Raw genomic sequence first — 16,435 nt, 5'->3', positions numbered from 1 at the left:
TACAAGTACAGTGTAACTGAATTTGAATGAATTCTTTGCATATTCATACAGTAGCATGTTTTTAAGTGAGCATTAAAACCAGCAGTTTAGAATAGCCATTGTACAAATATCCTGTAATCAAAATATAGTTAATTCTTTTTGGCATAAATGAAAATTCACTTCTTACTCGACTTTTTGATAGTATTGCTGTAACACTGCCATTCTGGTGCAGGAAAAACAATGTCATGTATAAAATGGAAATACAGTTCCTCTATTTATTTTCTAATCACCTTTCCATGGCCTTCTGATAAACTACCAGGATATGTTCACAGTAATTTCTAATGTTATAAAGTACCTGTATTTTGCCCAGCCCTGTGAAGCCATTACCTAATCAAGTGCTACAAATAAATAAATAAACTCAAACCAAAATATAATCTGTTACTACTGTGTGAAAAAAATGTAACTATTAACTAAGGTCTATTTAAAAACATTTCACGTGATAAATCACAACTTGCTAAAAATTCAAATGCATGAATTGTTTTAAAGAATACAAGCAGAAAAGAGAGAACTTCAATCCCTTTTACATTTTCTCTATAAATAATAACCTCTTCAATTAATCTTATGCAGTACATTAATCAAACATTATTGATTAGAATCTGTGGCATGCTTATTTGTCTAATTAGGGAGTTGTTTAAGCTACAGAAGTCTTTAAAAAATTCCCTTCCCCAGCAGGACATCTGAGATGGATGTTAAATGTATGCTCAGCCATCGGCTGCAAGAAGCCACTAAAGCAAACACTGAAGCACCTTGGTGAAGGCAATTGCAGCCTCAATACTATCAACTGACACTTCTGCTCAGTGACCCTCTCAGATCTTAGAAATGGTCTTTTCGGATTCTGGGTCTTGCTGTGTTGATTTCAATCAGCAGATTTTCCTAAAAGCTCCACTTTGAAATAGCCCTGCCAGAATTTCTACTCTCTAGACCAGGTTTTATCTCAGAGTTTTTGTTCACATTCGACATCATTGAGCTAAATTACAAGAGAGGATTTTTTGTGTGTACTTGTTTCCTTATCCACTTTTTTTTTAATTATATTTGTTCCCAACGTGAGTAAATCTTTCTGTTTACTTATGTTTCACTCGCTCTATTGAGGGAGGCACACTGAGCTGCCTCAAGTGTTGTTTTCAAAATGTTTTTACATTTTTGGCCACGCTTCAGTGGGACCAACTTATTTCTGTCAACAACTTCATTACTGCCAGAATTTTACCCCTGCCTTTTGAATACTGGAGGCACCCCAGAGGACCACCACTGGAGGCCCTCCCACTGCTGAAATTCTCATGCTGCCCCCTTAGCAGAGCAGCAGAGGCTTTCATAGCCCACATACCACTGTGCACAGTTTAGTGAGGGACCAGGCAGCTGCTGCTCCACACCAGGACACAGGAACCAGGGCAGAAGGACAGAAAGTCCTCCCCATTAGGCTTCTCCTTCACAAGAGGCTGCACCCAATGCACCACAACACCAACAGCATGGAGCAAAGGAAGGCCCAGAAGGGAAGGCAAAATCACTTAAGCTGTGTTTGCACCTCCTAACTTCTATAGCTCTTGGTAAAAATTGGAGCAACCTAGGGGTCTTTTTGATTGTGAATCTTAAGGAAGAGGGGAAACGGTATTTCAGACAGTAAAAAAGTTTTGAAGTTTTTCTCATTTTCTGTCGGGTTTTTGTTGATTTTTTTTTTAAATTAAGAAAGCTATCAGGAAATCCTCAGCAGAAACTGAGAATGGGTTCCTGATGGCTGGCTTGATTTTGCCAAAATCCATTTTAAGGTTTACTTTGAGTGAGCTCAAATCAGGTTGCCATATGGAATTACTCCATGCAGCAGCCTGACCCAGAGCAAAACTGAACAAAGCTGAGATTATTTACTAAACTCCTAAACCACTGCCTGTTTTGCATCTCTCCCACAATGGATCTAATTCCCTAAGTAAATAAGCACATATTAAGTTAAAAGCCCAAGTCAACGAATAGACCAAATAGTTGTACTATTGTAGGCTATTTCATGACATACAAAACACAAACATGGGTCAACATTCAAGCCTCAGACTGTCTCAAAGCTTGCTGGCACCTGCAGTTTAGCATATTTACTACTGTAGCCAAGAAGATTGATCACAGGAAGCCAAAGTTGTTCAGTTAAAAAAAAAAAAAAGAATAAGAATCAGCTGTTTTCTTTGCAATCTGTCAGATAACCAGCTTATTGAAACCATGGGCATTTCTCTTGAGCTCAAGAAACATGCTGGAGAGGATACAGGAGTAATTCTAATACTTTACAGTTGTTTTGGAGGTTAAATAGAAAGCAGCACTGAAGAAAGACTGTTCCTTTGTGATTAAAGAAAAGTCAGAAACACAACATCAAAATGCACAGTTGTGCCCTTGACTTTAATAGACCTAACACTTATGCTGTATTTTTCACCTCGCTGATGCGCTCCAAATTGAAAACACAAAGGTGCCTTTCCCTGGTATTCTTTTTTTAAAAAATGACACAACTGTCCCACAGAGAAACTAGACACAAAAAACACAGTCCTGCTTTTGTTAAAATAATTCATAAGCTGATGAAATCTCTTGTGTCAGATTAAAAACCAAGAATCTTCAGATGAAAAATGCATCTAACTCCTGTCAGAGCTGCATAAGCTGCTTTGCAGTCTTGACTCTTCCCATTCTGGCCTCCAAATGGATGGAACAGTAAAAGGAAAGGAACAAAAGGCTCAGCAGACAGTAATCTTAGTGTCCTTTACAGGGCACATTACCAGTTTAGAAAACACTGATGTTTATATGTGAACTTTTGTCATATATACCATGTACATACTAATGTGGTTTCACCAGCCATCCCACTGGCAGAGCAAAAGGGCGTTCTCAACAAAGTTGCCTTACCTGGGTACATACAGGCAAGAATCCACTGGGCAAGCATTTATGCTTTTATGATGAGAAGAATCTTTTGCATCTTCACTGAGTTTTGCTGGGCAGTATGAGAGAAAAAGTATAGTTTCACATCTTCTTGTACCTTCTTCCTTGCTTTTCTTACGTTTTGTGAAGTTAATAGCACAGGAGACAGGTGGCAGCCTAACCTGCTTTACCTCACAAAATAGACAATACTAATGTAAAAAAGTGTTTAAATGGTGGTGAGATGCTCGCTGCTATTTCAGTTCTCTTGCACTTGATAACTCTCTACAAGCCAGAGGGCCGTTGTTTTTCATATGTGACGAACAAGTAGGCAATCGTGGTAGGTGGTACAAATCAGTGTAGTCTCAAGGCTGCTCTAGTAGATCCCAAGTACCTGGCCAGTTCAGAACTGCCTCAAGCTTCAAGGGAGGTAGAAGCAGGCATAGAAAGATTCCAACTTGCCCTTTGGAAGTGAATCAAATGATCTCTGGAGTTACATCTTGAGGGGAAATTGAAAGCACCCAGCTTAAAAAAGTACCTTAAGCTCTCATCACCATATTCTCACATTTCTTCTTATCAGAAAAAGAGAAAAAAGCAAATGTGCCACATTTGATAATGTACAAGTTTATCTGTTTGCAACACAGCTTTGGTATAACTTAGAAATATGTCATACTAACAATCCTAGGAGTATGGCTGGATGTGAAAATTGGCTCCCATATGATATTTAGCACCTGATACACTGGGTAAAAACTGTGGAGCTTATAGTCAGTTGAAAGCTTGGAATATGCTGATACTTTCTGGGTTTCATTTTCCAGGTGTCAGTTTCTGCTCTGCGTTTTATATTAATATTTTTATTATAGAATACTTTTATTTATAGATGAAAAAAGAGTATATATCTCAAAGGACAAATACAGATAACATGATAAAAAGGACAATGCTGATGCCAGATCATGATAACAATGAAAAAATGAAAAAATAGTGAGATGAACAGCAATAACAAACATTTATTCATATGTAATTTAATGCATATTTAGACATTGACATTTTTAAGTTTCCCTCTCAGGTGCATCTGATAGTAGCTTTTGTTATTATTTTCAAATAAAGCATATGTCCTCTGGTTTCAGTTTTCATGTTCTGTTTGCAGGCCAAAAGTGACGAAGTTTTGTAATGCAGCTAAAGTAGCATGTGCATTTGGTATGCTGAAGGCATCTATCTTTTGTCTGTAGCTTTTCTGAAAAGTTCATCACCTCCATTCCCTTAACCAATAGCTTTCTTGCAGCAGAACTAATGCCTGTGAGAAAAACATTGCAGGATCCTCAGTATGGCATTTATACTAGCTGTATAAAGAAGGGAAAGGGAAACGGGAAAGCAAGTGATGGAAACTGTTGCCAGATAGCCATTTTCCTCATGAAAAGGAAAACACAATTTTCAGGATCAACAGAGGACACTTGCTGAGCAAGCTAGATAACAGGATTTGTGAAATCACAGGCCAGGACTTGAGGCAGAAGAGAGGAAAGGGAAATAGAAGGAGTAATTCCTGTGAGAGATAGAAATGAGAGGACAGACTGCTGGAGAAAGGCAATGGCAGACTGTGGGCAGAGACATCTGCAAGGATGAGCAGACTTTATGATGGTGAGGCTCAGCTGCTTCCATGTATACACAGCCTTGCACCTGGCTTCTGGACCATAGTCTAGAGTGTTGCATGCATGTGTAGTGAGACTCCTGTTAACATCCATGAAAAAAACGTGTAGTCCATCAGGCTTTGTGGTGTGGTGGATAGCCCTTTTATTCACATAGGCATGCAGCAGGCTATTTGTGACCTTCTGACAGTCAGAGGAGCTGTATCAAATGAAATTGCTGATGCTGAAGCTCTGATGGCCACCATATGGGGATACAGGAAGTTCCTGATGGTATTGCACACTTTTATTACAATGGCCATGACAGCAGATTTCCTCAGTGCAGATCAACTTGCCAGTGAGCATAGAAACCAAGAGTGAATAGATACCAGTGATCAATATCTACACTTCAGGCACTAGGAGAGAGATTGAAGAGCATGGAAGTGGCAGGACTTGAAGTACACAGAGCCAAGGATGATACTCAGTTTTGTTGCAGAGCTTAACATGGAGAAACTAGGATAACTGTTATCCTATGGATGACAATGTGGTCTCATGACTGCCTATTTGACCTCAGTGTCTCTTTTTCAGTGTGGTCTTCAAAGACAGAGAATAGGTCAAAAAAGGGCACTTCTGAAATCCCTCACTGATGAAGAAAGAGAAAAGAGGAAAGAAAGAAAAGAAAGAAATGGAGGGAAAGGAGAAAGGAAAGAAAGAAAGAAAGAAAGAAAGAAAGAAAGAAAGAAGAAAGAAAGAAAGAAAGGAAAGAAAGAAAGAAAGAAAGAAGAAAGAAAGAAAGAAGAAAGAAAGAAAGAAAGAAAGAAAGAAAGAAAGAAAGAAAGAAAGAAGAAAGAAAGAAAGAAAGAAAGAAGAAGAAAGAAAGAAAGAAAGAAAGAAAGAAAGAAAGAAGAAAGAAAGAAAGAAAAGAAAGAAAGAAGAGAAAGAAGAGAAAGAAGAAAGAAGAGTAGAAAGAAGAAAGAGAGAAAGAGAGGAAAGAGAGAGAAAGAGAGAAAGAGAGAGAAAGAGAGAAAGAAAGAAAGAGAAGAAGAAAGAAGAGAGAAAGAAAGAAAGAAAGAAGAAAGAAAGAAAGAAATGAAAGAAAGAAAGAAGAAAGAAAGAAAGAAAGAAAGAAAAGAAAGAAAGAAAGAAAGAAAGAAAGAAAGAAGAAGAAAGAAGAAAGAAAGAAGAAGAAAGAAAGAAGAAAGAAAGAAAGAAAGAAAGAAAGAAAGAAAGAAAGAAAGAAAGAAAGAAAGAAAGAAAGAAAGAAAGAAAGAAAGAAAGAAAGAAAGAAAGAAAGAAAGAAAGAAAGAAAGAAAGAAAGAAAGAAAGAAAGAAAGAAAGAAAGAAAAGAAAGAAAGAAAGAAAGAAAGAAAGAAAGAAAGAAAGAAAGAAAGAAAGAAAGAAGAAGAAAGAAAGAAAGAAAGAAAGAAAGAAAGAAAGAAAGAAGAGAAAGAAAGAAAGAAAGAAAGAAAGAAAGAAAAGAAGAAAGAAGAAAGAAAGAAAGAAAGAAAGAAAGAAAGAAAGAAAGAAAGAAGAAGAAAGAAAGAAAGAAAAGAAAGAAAGAAAGAAGAAGAAAGAAAGAAAGAAAGAAAGAAAGAAAGAAAGAAAGAAAGAAAAGTCAACACATGTTTTGCACAGCTAAAGAGCATAATTTGGGGAAAAGATGACACCATTTCCTGCCTGCATGAGAACCAGGGCCAAAATTCAGGCCAAGGAGAGGGAGAACTGCCTAAATCACCGCATTGGAAATGCATGAATGCAGTTTAACTCAGTGTTGCATAGTATTCCCTAATCCCAGGAGAATCTCTGAGAACCCAGTGCCTACATCCATGCAGGAGCAAAGGGTCAGTGACACTATTGCACCTCCATTTAGCAATTAATTGACTTGAGACTCAAAAATGGCTCTTCCATGCATCTTACATCCATCCCTGCTGCTGAAGTATTTGCTCTGTCTTGTGAATGGAAATATTGTGAATGACCACTTTCCAGAGAAAGCTGCTCTCATTGAACCACATGTAAGGGTCCACTACTCTCTGGGACCATCTGTCTTGCAGTTGTTCACCTGCAGGGAGAGACTCAATGACAGTAATCTGAGAGGATGGGGTTTGATGGCTCAGAAACTGGTCTAGAAAGTAAGAGCTGTGACTCAGAACTCGAGCTCAGAAGGACCTAAACCCAGACCAGGCAAGGGTTGCAGCGGCTAGCTGCTGCATCATGACTCATTACAGGTTGATTGAACTATACAGGCACACAATCCAAGTAATAATCAGCTCTCAGATCTGAGTGTAGTTTAACATAACTTCTCACCTGTTCCTTTGTCAGAACTCTGCTCTTTGAGTATTAGTATTTTAAGCACCTAATGGGCACCATGCTCCAAGTCAGCAAGTTGATTTGGCTGAGGCACAGGGATGAGAGATGGCTTCAAGAAACAAAGAGAACTATTCACAAAGTAGAAAATTAATGTTAATTAAGCCTCTATGAGTCAGTTCTTCCTGACAGAATAGTATTTGAGCAGATTCAGACATCTTGAATGGTGTGGAAGCATATTATCTGTGTCCCCTTCGTATTTTGATAAACTTCACTCAAGATCAGGGAGCACTTAGGATCCCAGAAATCAAAATAAATTACTTTACCACTTCCCCTCCCAATTCTGAGAAATACTGTCATTAATTAAAATGTATTCTTGAAAATGTATTCCTAGATAGGACAATCCTAATTTAAAAATGTAGAAAAACAGACAAAAATTACATGTTGGTAGCTATATTTTAAACCAAAAAAAAAAAATCTTCACATAATAAATACATCTTATGCACATTAAGTTCAAATTTACTTCAGAAAGCTATTTACAATATAAATAATTATAAATGGGAACACTTTGCAAGATAATGTTGACAAAGCTAAATTGTGTTTTCTACATTACATTCCAAAGGAAAACTAGAGATGTTATGCTACAATGTCACCAGACCCTTTACATTGCAAGGCATGGTATTTGAAACACTGGCAACCTCTGTCTTTTTTTCCATAAACATAATCGTTGGTTTAAAGCAAATACAAAATGCCTCATCATGTCTCAAGTGCTTTTTTTGTTAGATTAGTATATTTTATGCACTGAAATATTTACCTTGGGAAAAAGTTGCAGTGCCCTAAAAGTACTTTTTCTAATAGACTTTATTTCCTTACAATGTAAAGGTGCTAATGTTTTATATTGTGTGAAAAAGATTATTTCTTGCATTTCAAAACTTCCCACTGTATCAGTAGCTGAAAAGAAAAAAAATAAATGCAGTCCAAATTGCAATAAATAAAAATGTTTAAAATGGTATTTGGAATCCTAGAACAATAGGCAAGCTTGAGAACTTTGTGTGAGATGGGAGGTAAATAGTGAATACAACCAGACAAAAAGCTTTTTTTCTTCCTGTATTTGATCTGTCCTTTCAAATACAGCTTCATAGATGGAGTCATAAATTAACTCTTTTCAAAAAGGGATGTATTCCTAGCAACTTAGAGCCAGATTTATCTACAGAACTCTTATATACATAAGCTAAATGCCACAGTGATGTTTAACCTCATTCCATCTTTTTCATTAATAAATGCTCCAAGAAAATGTGAAAGAGAATCATATTAGTGCTCTCACTGTTCTGAACAGAAGACTATTTACTTTTTTGATCTTCAAAATAACCCCTAAATCCTCAGCTACACCTCTAGCAAGCTTTAATAACATCAAACTGAAGGGTTACAGAAATCTGTGTGGTTTTTTGATTTGATTTTTCTGTTGTTGGGTTTGGGGTTGGTTTTTGTTGTTTGGGTTTTTTTTACACAGCCAAAATATTTAACCATCAATACTAACTGCAAATAAAATAAAATACGCTCTTCTCCACACTGCAGAGATGTCTGGAGTTAAGCCAGTATACCTACAGGAAAGCATGTTGATCCACCATTGTTCCTAATAACAAAGCCTGTATTGCCTTTAGACTCTTAGGTGTTTTAAGTAAACAGCTTGGAAAGACCAGAGCCTGAATCCTTTTGCTGCAAGACATTCACTATAGCCACCTTAAAACAGACATAGCTAAGTCTAATCCTGGAACTGTGTGGTATAATCCCCATTATACACAGCTTTGTATGCAGAAGGTCTGAAACCAATGCGTACGCCACAGCTTTGTTCCGTGACTGAAAGGTTATCTGACCTTTGGAACAGCCAGTCTGATTTTTTGGGGTGGCTGTGCCTTTTCCAGAAATACTATGCGACCTTTTATTTTTTCCAACTCACTCAGCATGCTCACACAAATGAACATATGGTGGTTTACATACTTAAGGACATTAATGAATAAATGCTGCATGTGCAGAGGCAAAAATGAGATTCAGATAACAGTGATTAAAAGAGTTTAAAAAAAGCAGAATTTCACTGTGCAACCCGTGGCAGTATTGTGGACACATCAACAAAAGCCAATTAAAAGCTTAAAGCTTAAGAAACATTTTTGGGGCTCTTCAGTGCAGAGACGCATTCATTTTTCAAAACATGCTTAAATACTTCTGCTATAGAAACGCAGCCATTACAGCTATTATCCTCCAGTTTTCATACTTACATCTTGGGATTTAAGGAAAAAAAATTATAAAACAACCCCCAAACCTATTATCACGTGTCAGATTTTTTTCCTCACACATATTAAGTAGTACCTTACTCCACAAATATTCCCATTTGAGTCAATGGGACAAATTGCTGAGTAAGGTTCTTCTTCTAATTTAAGAGTTGATTTTAAAATTTGTCCAAAATCACAAACTTTATGCCTCTGGGGTGTGATTTTGTATCAAAGACTAAAGAGGTTTCTAATTCTTTAAACAAAAGAGATATACTAAAATTGTAATGCACAAAAAACATAATGCACCATCCAATTATATCAATAAGAAATGGTTTCAAAGACTGGTGGTCACTCTGTATTTGCAGTAGTTACAAAATAGTAATTTGGTGTTAATAGCAAACCAGTATTATGTAGAGAAATTATGCAATACAGCCATTTATATTGTTTCTGTTCCAAAACACAACATACATACCTTATTTAAAGTGATAACCTTTAGCTGATGTGGTATATTTGAAACTCATTTGGTTCAAATGCCTTGCATTTTTCAATTTTGCAAAATGTCTCTTTTCATCTGATTTAGAAAAGAAAGAAACATAAGAAGAGAAGAAGATATCCTTGAAGGATACTAAATGAAAATTTGTATTAAATAAATATGTAATGGAAAAAATAAGCTTTATATCATATTGAAAATTATACGTAATATGAGCTGCAGTGATATTATATGCTATAATTAAGATTGCAGACTTGCTTTCATGTAGCATGCGGAGTCTCTGTTTACAACATGCCATGCTTTCTGTCAATTAAGAAGAAATTCCTGGCTATCTAAAGAAGTAGGATGGCAAATAAGTTGACAAAAGGCATCCATCTCTGGCATACTGTATTGAAGTGCTAAGGAGCGCCAGTCGCTGGAATCCCATGAGGGGTACAAGCATCAGCCTTCACTTGTAGCACAAGGAGGCTGCATGTGGAGACATCTTGACTGATTTATTCCATTCATTACAGTGCATTTTGTTGCATTTGTAGTGGACTGGAATTATTGAAAATAAGATAACTACAGTTTGGGAAGTCTTATTTTGAGATCACTGTGAATAAGATTGGGGAATTTTTATTGCATAGCACACTGGATTTTTTTTCCTAGGTGAAATCATACAGAATACAAGCATCTTACACTGTACCTGTTTGTTTTATAAGTCTTCTATTTTTCAAAGGTGCCTGTCAGAATGCAAATACAGCAGTAACCAAACTGAGGTTTCCTGACATTAGCCAGGGAACTGCAGCTGGTCTGCAGAACTCTATTGCCTTCTAATTAAAAGCTTGATAACAAGAGTGCTTGGAGATCCCAAGAAACTTGGGTGCTGAGAAAATCCCATTCATTCAAACAGTTTAGGAAACTCTTCTGTAATACAAAATAATATTGACACTTAGACTTATTTTTATATGTACTAGTAGGGATAATATGATACCATGTACCTCTACTCTAATTCACTTTGCAAATTGTATTTTAATACTGTTAAATGAGACTCCAAATACAAGTTTATTCATATTATTCATAGGAATAATATATATCCAGAATTAGATTTATCAAAAATACTTTCTTATTCCTATGCTTTAGGAATATATACAATTGTTGGGCTGAAAGAAGTCCATTTTGGTCCATTACTTCCTCTGAGTTAACAGTTGTCAATGTTTTTCAATTATTTGCCTTGTTTTTATCTTGAACAAATAAACAAAAATCTCTAGCTGCTGCTTTTTATGAGCTTTGTTATTCATTTGGCAATGAGTCAAATCATTTTGTTCTCATTTTGCCTTGGCTATCATTCAATGCCCTGTCTCTCATTTCTGCTGGTAGTTTAGATAGTTTCAGACCATTATTTACCTCTCCTCTGTGCAGAGCTTGGTGCACATCAGCGACATTACCCCTTCCTCTGTTCCCTTACAAAGATGACAGACCCAGTTTATTTAAAGGTTTTATTAGATCTTTCAGTCTCTTTATCTTTTGTTGAGCTCTGCTCCACCTCTTCTATTATGAGGTTTAGATAATAAAGACCAGACTGTGTTGCTCTTCCTTGTGTTCAATGTGCCTTTCACCAGGAGCAATCACACTGCAGTCAACAAAGGTTGCTTATGGAGTAAGGTACTACTCAATTCAAGATTCACAATCTGCCTTGGAGTGATCAGGATTATACACAATATTCCAAGTTCAGAGAGGTAATTTCCTCTGCTTTCAAGTACATCTCTACTTACGTGGTTTATAATGTTATTATTTAGCTTTTGCTTCTGATTAGTTTTATTTGGAAAAAGATATTTTTAACCCACCCATAGCATGCTGGTTTATATTTAGTCCTATAGATGACTCAGTCCCATATGTTGAGCTTCTTAATGTTACAAATGAAAATAGTCCTAGTGCTAATCTCAGTAACCACCTCAAGTCCCCTTATCTCCACATTGGCATAAGAGGGACCAGTGGTCCTGCTCCCATTGCAGTCAATTTTGGAACCATATAAATGCAATACAAAGAAGAACAGGTCTAGCAACTGTGCCTAAAAATGCCCTATTTTACATTTTGAGCATATGTTTTGTATTTATTTTTTCCAATCAATCAGTCTTTTTGTTCATGAAGTTATTAAAAATTAAACTCTTTTGATGTCTTCTATAACTCTAGGACAGGCCCTGATAATACTAACATTTTTAATACAATTTAATTTTTTGGAACACTGATTTCCTTCTGTACTTTTTTATGTACATATGACTGATTTTGATATCTCTAATATTTTCAGATATCCATTAAAATTTCTGCTGCAAGCAAGAAAAGAATTCATATTTCTTTTTTGAAATCACACCTATTACTTTATGTCAGAGTAGTTACAATTTTCTATCTACTCCAAAACTTTATCAGAAGTTAAGACAAACCACCAAACAGGTTTTACCTATTCTCTCCTCTCATATTTTTACACTGGCACAATTACATTTGTATTTTACAGCAAAATTTCTACGACTTGATTGAGTTCCCTCTGTGTTTCAAATTAGTTCTTAATTATTCAGCCATTTAGAATAACTTTTGCTTATTTTATAATTATTACTAAGTGGCATACACAGCTATAGAGTTAACTGTGTTTATCTTGGACCATTCCTAAAGCCAGTCTATTCTCCCTGTTTCTCCAGGTAATTTTCTTCCATTTCACTCCACTACTCATCTAGGGCAACCTTTCAAAAATATGAGAAAAACCTCCCATCTCTACAGCAAGATGACCAACACCTTCATTTTTCTCAAAACTACATTGAGAATGCCCCTCTCTTTTTAATACAGTAGAAGTAAATATTTGACCAAACTAGTCAGAAGGATACTGCTCATTTGACTCTTTTCAAATCAAGCATATGTAAATAGTTATGCATGTGAGTACACAAGGACCTAACAATTCGATCTCTCTCTTCTTTCTTCCCTTCGTCAGCCATGGATGCTTTATATCATGGAGCAGCATAACATGTTTGGCCATTGGGGAATAAACAGATCACCAGAAGTACACATTTTGGTGTGTATTTCAATGGAACACATTCCAATTTTCTGTGTTAAAAGAGTGCATAGCAGTTTTGTTGGCTGGGACCCATGCAGTTCAGAAGGTCCACCCTTGGCAGTGTTTCCAGTCAACCACCTCTTACAAAACATGCATAAACTGCTCTGTTAGCCTGCCCCAAACACTCCTGGCCTAGACCTCTTCTATCCTTTTCAGCCTGCATGGCACCAACTTTGAGTTTAGTTCCATTCACTCTAACCCTGCATGTCAGTGCATGTTTTTTAAAGTAATGTGTGTTAACTAACTTATCCCCCAAACCTTAGGTACTTTTTTCTAGTGCACTGTGGTATATGAAATGCTGGTAAGGACAAGGGCATGAAAATATGTATCTTCCAATTAGATCTCAAAGGTTATTTTTTAAAGCCCAACAGTTTTCAGAAAAAAACCTGTCAGCTTCCATTCGTTATTATAACAGATGTTCCCTTGTGTCCTTGTGCTGGATCTTGCTGCATCCTTAAGTGAGAAGTCACATCAAAGTGTGATCCATTACAGCCTAGTGAATAGTTTCTAATTGTTTCAGTGTCATATAGATGCTCCAGGGCATATCCAGTTAGTGTGTAAGCATGCTTATCAAAGTACTGCCTGTGGGAGCTGTAGTAATTTGGAGAAGCTGCTGGGTGGTCTCCTTGGGTTTGATGAGGGGACATGTCTGAATGCAGGTAGTCTTTAGCAAGTACCAAACTAGGTTTTGATATTCGGTCAGAACTGGGGCTGCTTATTCTAGATAGTGTTGTGGGGCTGTTGTCATAGTCATTTTCATGTGGGCTCATAATCTTTCCATCTCGCTGCTGGATGTGTTCACAGGGAGGAGTGTTGGCAACCGTTGGGACACGGCAGACATCCCCTGCCAACTGCTGCTGAGGGTAGTTTGCAAAACAGATAGCATGCTTCTTCCCTGTGCCATTAATGGAGACCAGCGGGTCGGGAGTGGTTTTCCGCAGCTGTAGTCTGTTTTCTTCTTCTTTAATCATTTGCTGTGTGGCTCTTATTAGTGTTTCGATTTTGCTGGGCTCATGTGGACTGCTCTGATATTGCTCAGTACGGTATCGGTCACCTGATTCACTGGCAGAGCCAGGATCAGGTGAGCTAACAACACTGTCCTCATCCCAGTGTCCTCTTCCTAGGAAAGAGAGAAAGGAGAAAAGCATTGAGGTCTAAGGAGGCAAGTGATCTTGCAGAACATGTAATCTGTACCTTATTTTACAGATAGAAAACCGAGATGGAGACAAGTGACTCATAACAATGACCAAAAATGTCATTGGATACCTCTTGCTTTTCAGTGGCAAATTCTGGTTTCCAGTGTCTCCGCATGGAACAAGCAACACAGTTGGAAATATACAAAGAAGACATCTAAGTGCCTCAACACAGACAGCCAGTGTCACCTGATACACTCTAGGGTAACCAAGCACCTGCCCAACAGGTATGGCACCAACTCTACAGGAACTCTGTCTTCTGAAGCAGCTAGAGGTCATGCAGGGTACCTTAGGGCATGTCAGAGTGCCTTCACTGCCAGTGTTCAGACCCCTGACTCCTCCCTCTTTGCATCAACAAGGTCTAATGAATAGAGGCCATAGTAAAACCAAAAATCTCAGGGACTTAAAAATGTGCAGTATTCTAGCATGTGTTCCTAGGTCTTTCCAGGATAGACAATGTTGATAAATAGCTTGTGGTCATGTAGTGACTTTATGCAGGTTACACAACAATAAATAACTACAAGTAATGAAGCAATTCTTCTTCAGGAGCACAAGAACCCATAGCTGTTAGAGAGAGTTACTATAAAAACATGGTGTCATATCCCAATGCATAAATATTTCCTTTTGGAATGGGAAAATATAAGTACATTTTTACTTCTCTTTAAAAAATAAGGCCCGTAGACATATTAGAGAAGGTGTTCAGCTTGCAAGTAGCTGAAAGGACAGAATCAGACCTGTCAGTCCTCACTAGGAAGTGAGTGACCCCAAAACCTGAGTAGCCAGCTAAGACTGCATTACCATCTGCTGAAATACACACCTGCAGGGAGGCCTGTAGGACCTGCACACATCACTTAATGATGTCTTTGCCTTGGCACATACAAAGTCCTCTTTGAGGATGAGCCCCTTTGAGTTGGTTGACAGTACTCCTCAAAGGAAACCCATTTTCAGATTAGCACAAGGAGTTCCCCCTGTTCTGTGTTGGGTCAGGTCATACAGATCTGTTAGGGTGGCAGACCACTACCACTGTGTTACAGAGTTCAAAACAAAAATCAGTGATGGGCTTTTATAATAAACATATCCTGCCATTTTCTGAGGGAAGTACTGCACTATGGAGTATCATGGCATGAATTTATCCTTCACATCCTCTTAAGATCTGGACTTAAAATGCCAGAGCTTGGAGGTAGAAGGGAGCTCCAGCCACTGGACTGCATGGTACATCCAGCACTCCTTGATGCACTGGGAATCTGGTCAGATGCAGCTCTGAACCACATGCTGAGTATATCTCACTGCACAAACCATATCTGCACTGTCCTAGACTCCCTGAGTATGACCAGAAACACATGGGCTCATATGCATTATCTACTAGTCAGATAACCATTATTGTAAGGTGACCCCAAGCCAGAACTAACAGAATATACATTAAAAGAACTGAAAAAGAAGAAAATATTTTCTGTCCAAAGTAACTTCTCTGACAGCAGTGTTCACATATTATTGTCCAAGAGTTTAATTTGTGAAAGGCCAAGATTTGAAAACTAATGAAAATGGCACATTTGCAAGGGGAGCTGAGACGTTACTCTCCTCAACTAAGACCCACGCCAGGTTTTACTCCCAAAGCTACATGCAGACTGAAAGCCTACTGAAAAATCTAAGACTTGATACAATAAAGAAAATAAATGCAGCACCTGGAATTACAGCAAAACCAAGCAACAAACTAAAACCAAATTATATTTTCTATTTGCATTGATTATCCTTGTTAAACGTATGGAATAAATACCTAACCTTTTTGCATTTGCACCTTGGTGTGATATTGCTATGCTTAGCAAGAATTATCATGCATAAAATTTGCCAGCAAAATTATCATACTTCACTATGTTCTCTTTTTGAGAAGAAAAAGCTAGAGAAACACCAGTAAGACAGAAATACAGAACAGACACAAAAAAGGAGTTGTGTTCTCACAAGAAAAGTGGAGAAAAGTCCTCATGAGCAAAATTTAGGGCTCCTTTCCTTTCCTAATTTTCATCTGACAGCATTTCCTATAACTAGCTGTTTGATAATTTTTTCTATTCGCAACATAATTTTCCTCAGATTGGGGTAAAATGATACAGTTCTTTTTTATTTACAAAGCCTCATTCTGCAACTCAATGCACTAGTATTAATGTAATTCGTTTTTATGAGTTATTTAGAGGCAACCTATGCTTTGATAGACTATTTTACTAGAAAAACTTTTTATTTTTTTGACGCTGCATCTATCCTTAAAACCTTGAACTCTGACTTTTGGGTCAGTTGCTGTCTTCCAAGACTCAGTCTATGACTTTTGAATCAAGCGCCTTCAGACTTTTCCAAACCCAAGATCAGGCTTTGACTGTGATTTATTTATTAAATTCAGCCTCTCAAAATGTGCTCATGTACTGAGTTTGCAACCTATCAGACAGGTCAAACAAAACTTTAGACTTGGTGCTGAAAGGATGGAGAGATTCCATTGGTTAAAAATTACAGCTGAGGATAAATGTCTGAAACCAAAAGCAAATATTAATTTGAATTGCCAATTTTAAATAAAAACAAATATAAAGTCTTAC

The 16,435-nt window shown here is 37.3% G+C and overlaps 1 protein-coding gene across 5 annotated transcripts in view; it reads right to left on the bottom strand.

The window, feature by feature from the left end:
* Nucleotides 1-7,264: 7,264 nt before the first annotated feature.
* SIM1 (SIM bHLH transcription factor 1) overlaps nt 7,265-16,435 on the bottom strand; it is a 56,871-nt gene continuing 47,700 nt past the window's right edge. For all 5 annotated transcript variants that reach the window (XM_064649892.1, XM_064649890.1, XM_064649891.1 and 2 more), the window contains one exon: nt 7,265-13,786. In XM_064649892.1, the coding sequence (XP_064505962.1) occupies nt 13,056-13,786 (731 nt within the window). In that variant the 3' untranslated portion in view covers nt 7,265-13,055. The remainder of the gene's footprint in view (nt 13,787-16,435) is intronic.

Source organism: Pseudopipra pipra, chromosome 3 (genome assembly GCF_036250125.1).
Source record: "Pseudopipra pipra isolate bDixPip1 chromosome 3, bDixPip1.hap1, whole genome shotgun sequence".
NCBI classification, from domain to species: Eukaryota; Metazoa; Chordata; class Aves; order Passeriformes; family Pipridae; genus Pseudopipra; species Pseudopipra pipra.
Note: the sequence above shows the minus strand (reverse complement) of the source record. Positions and strands in the feature narration are given on the sequence as shown.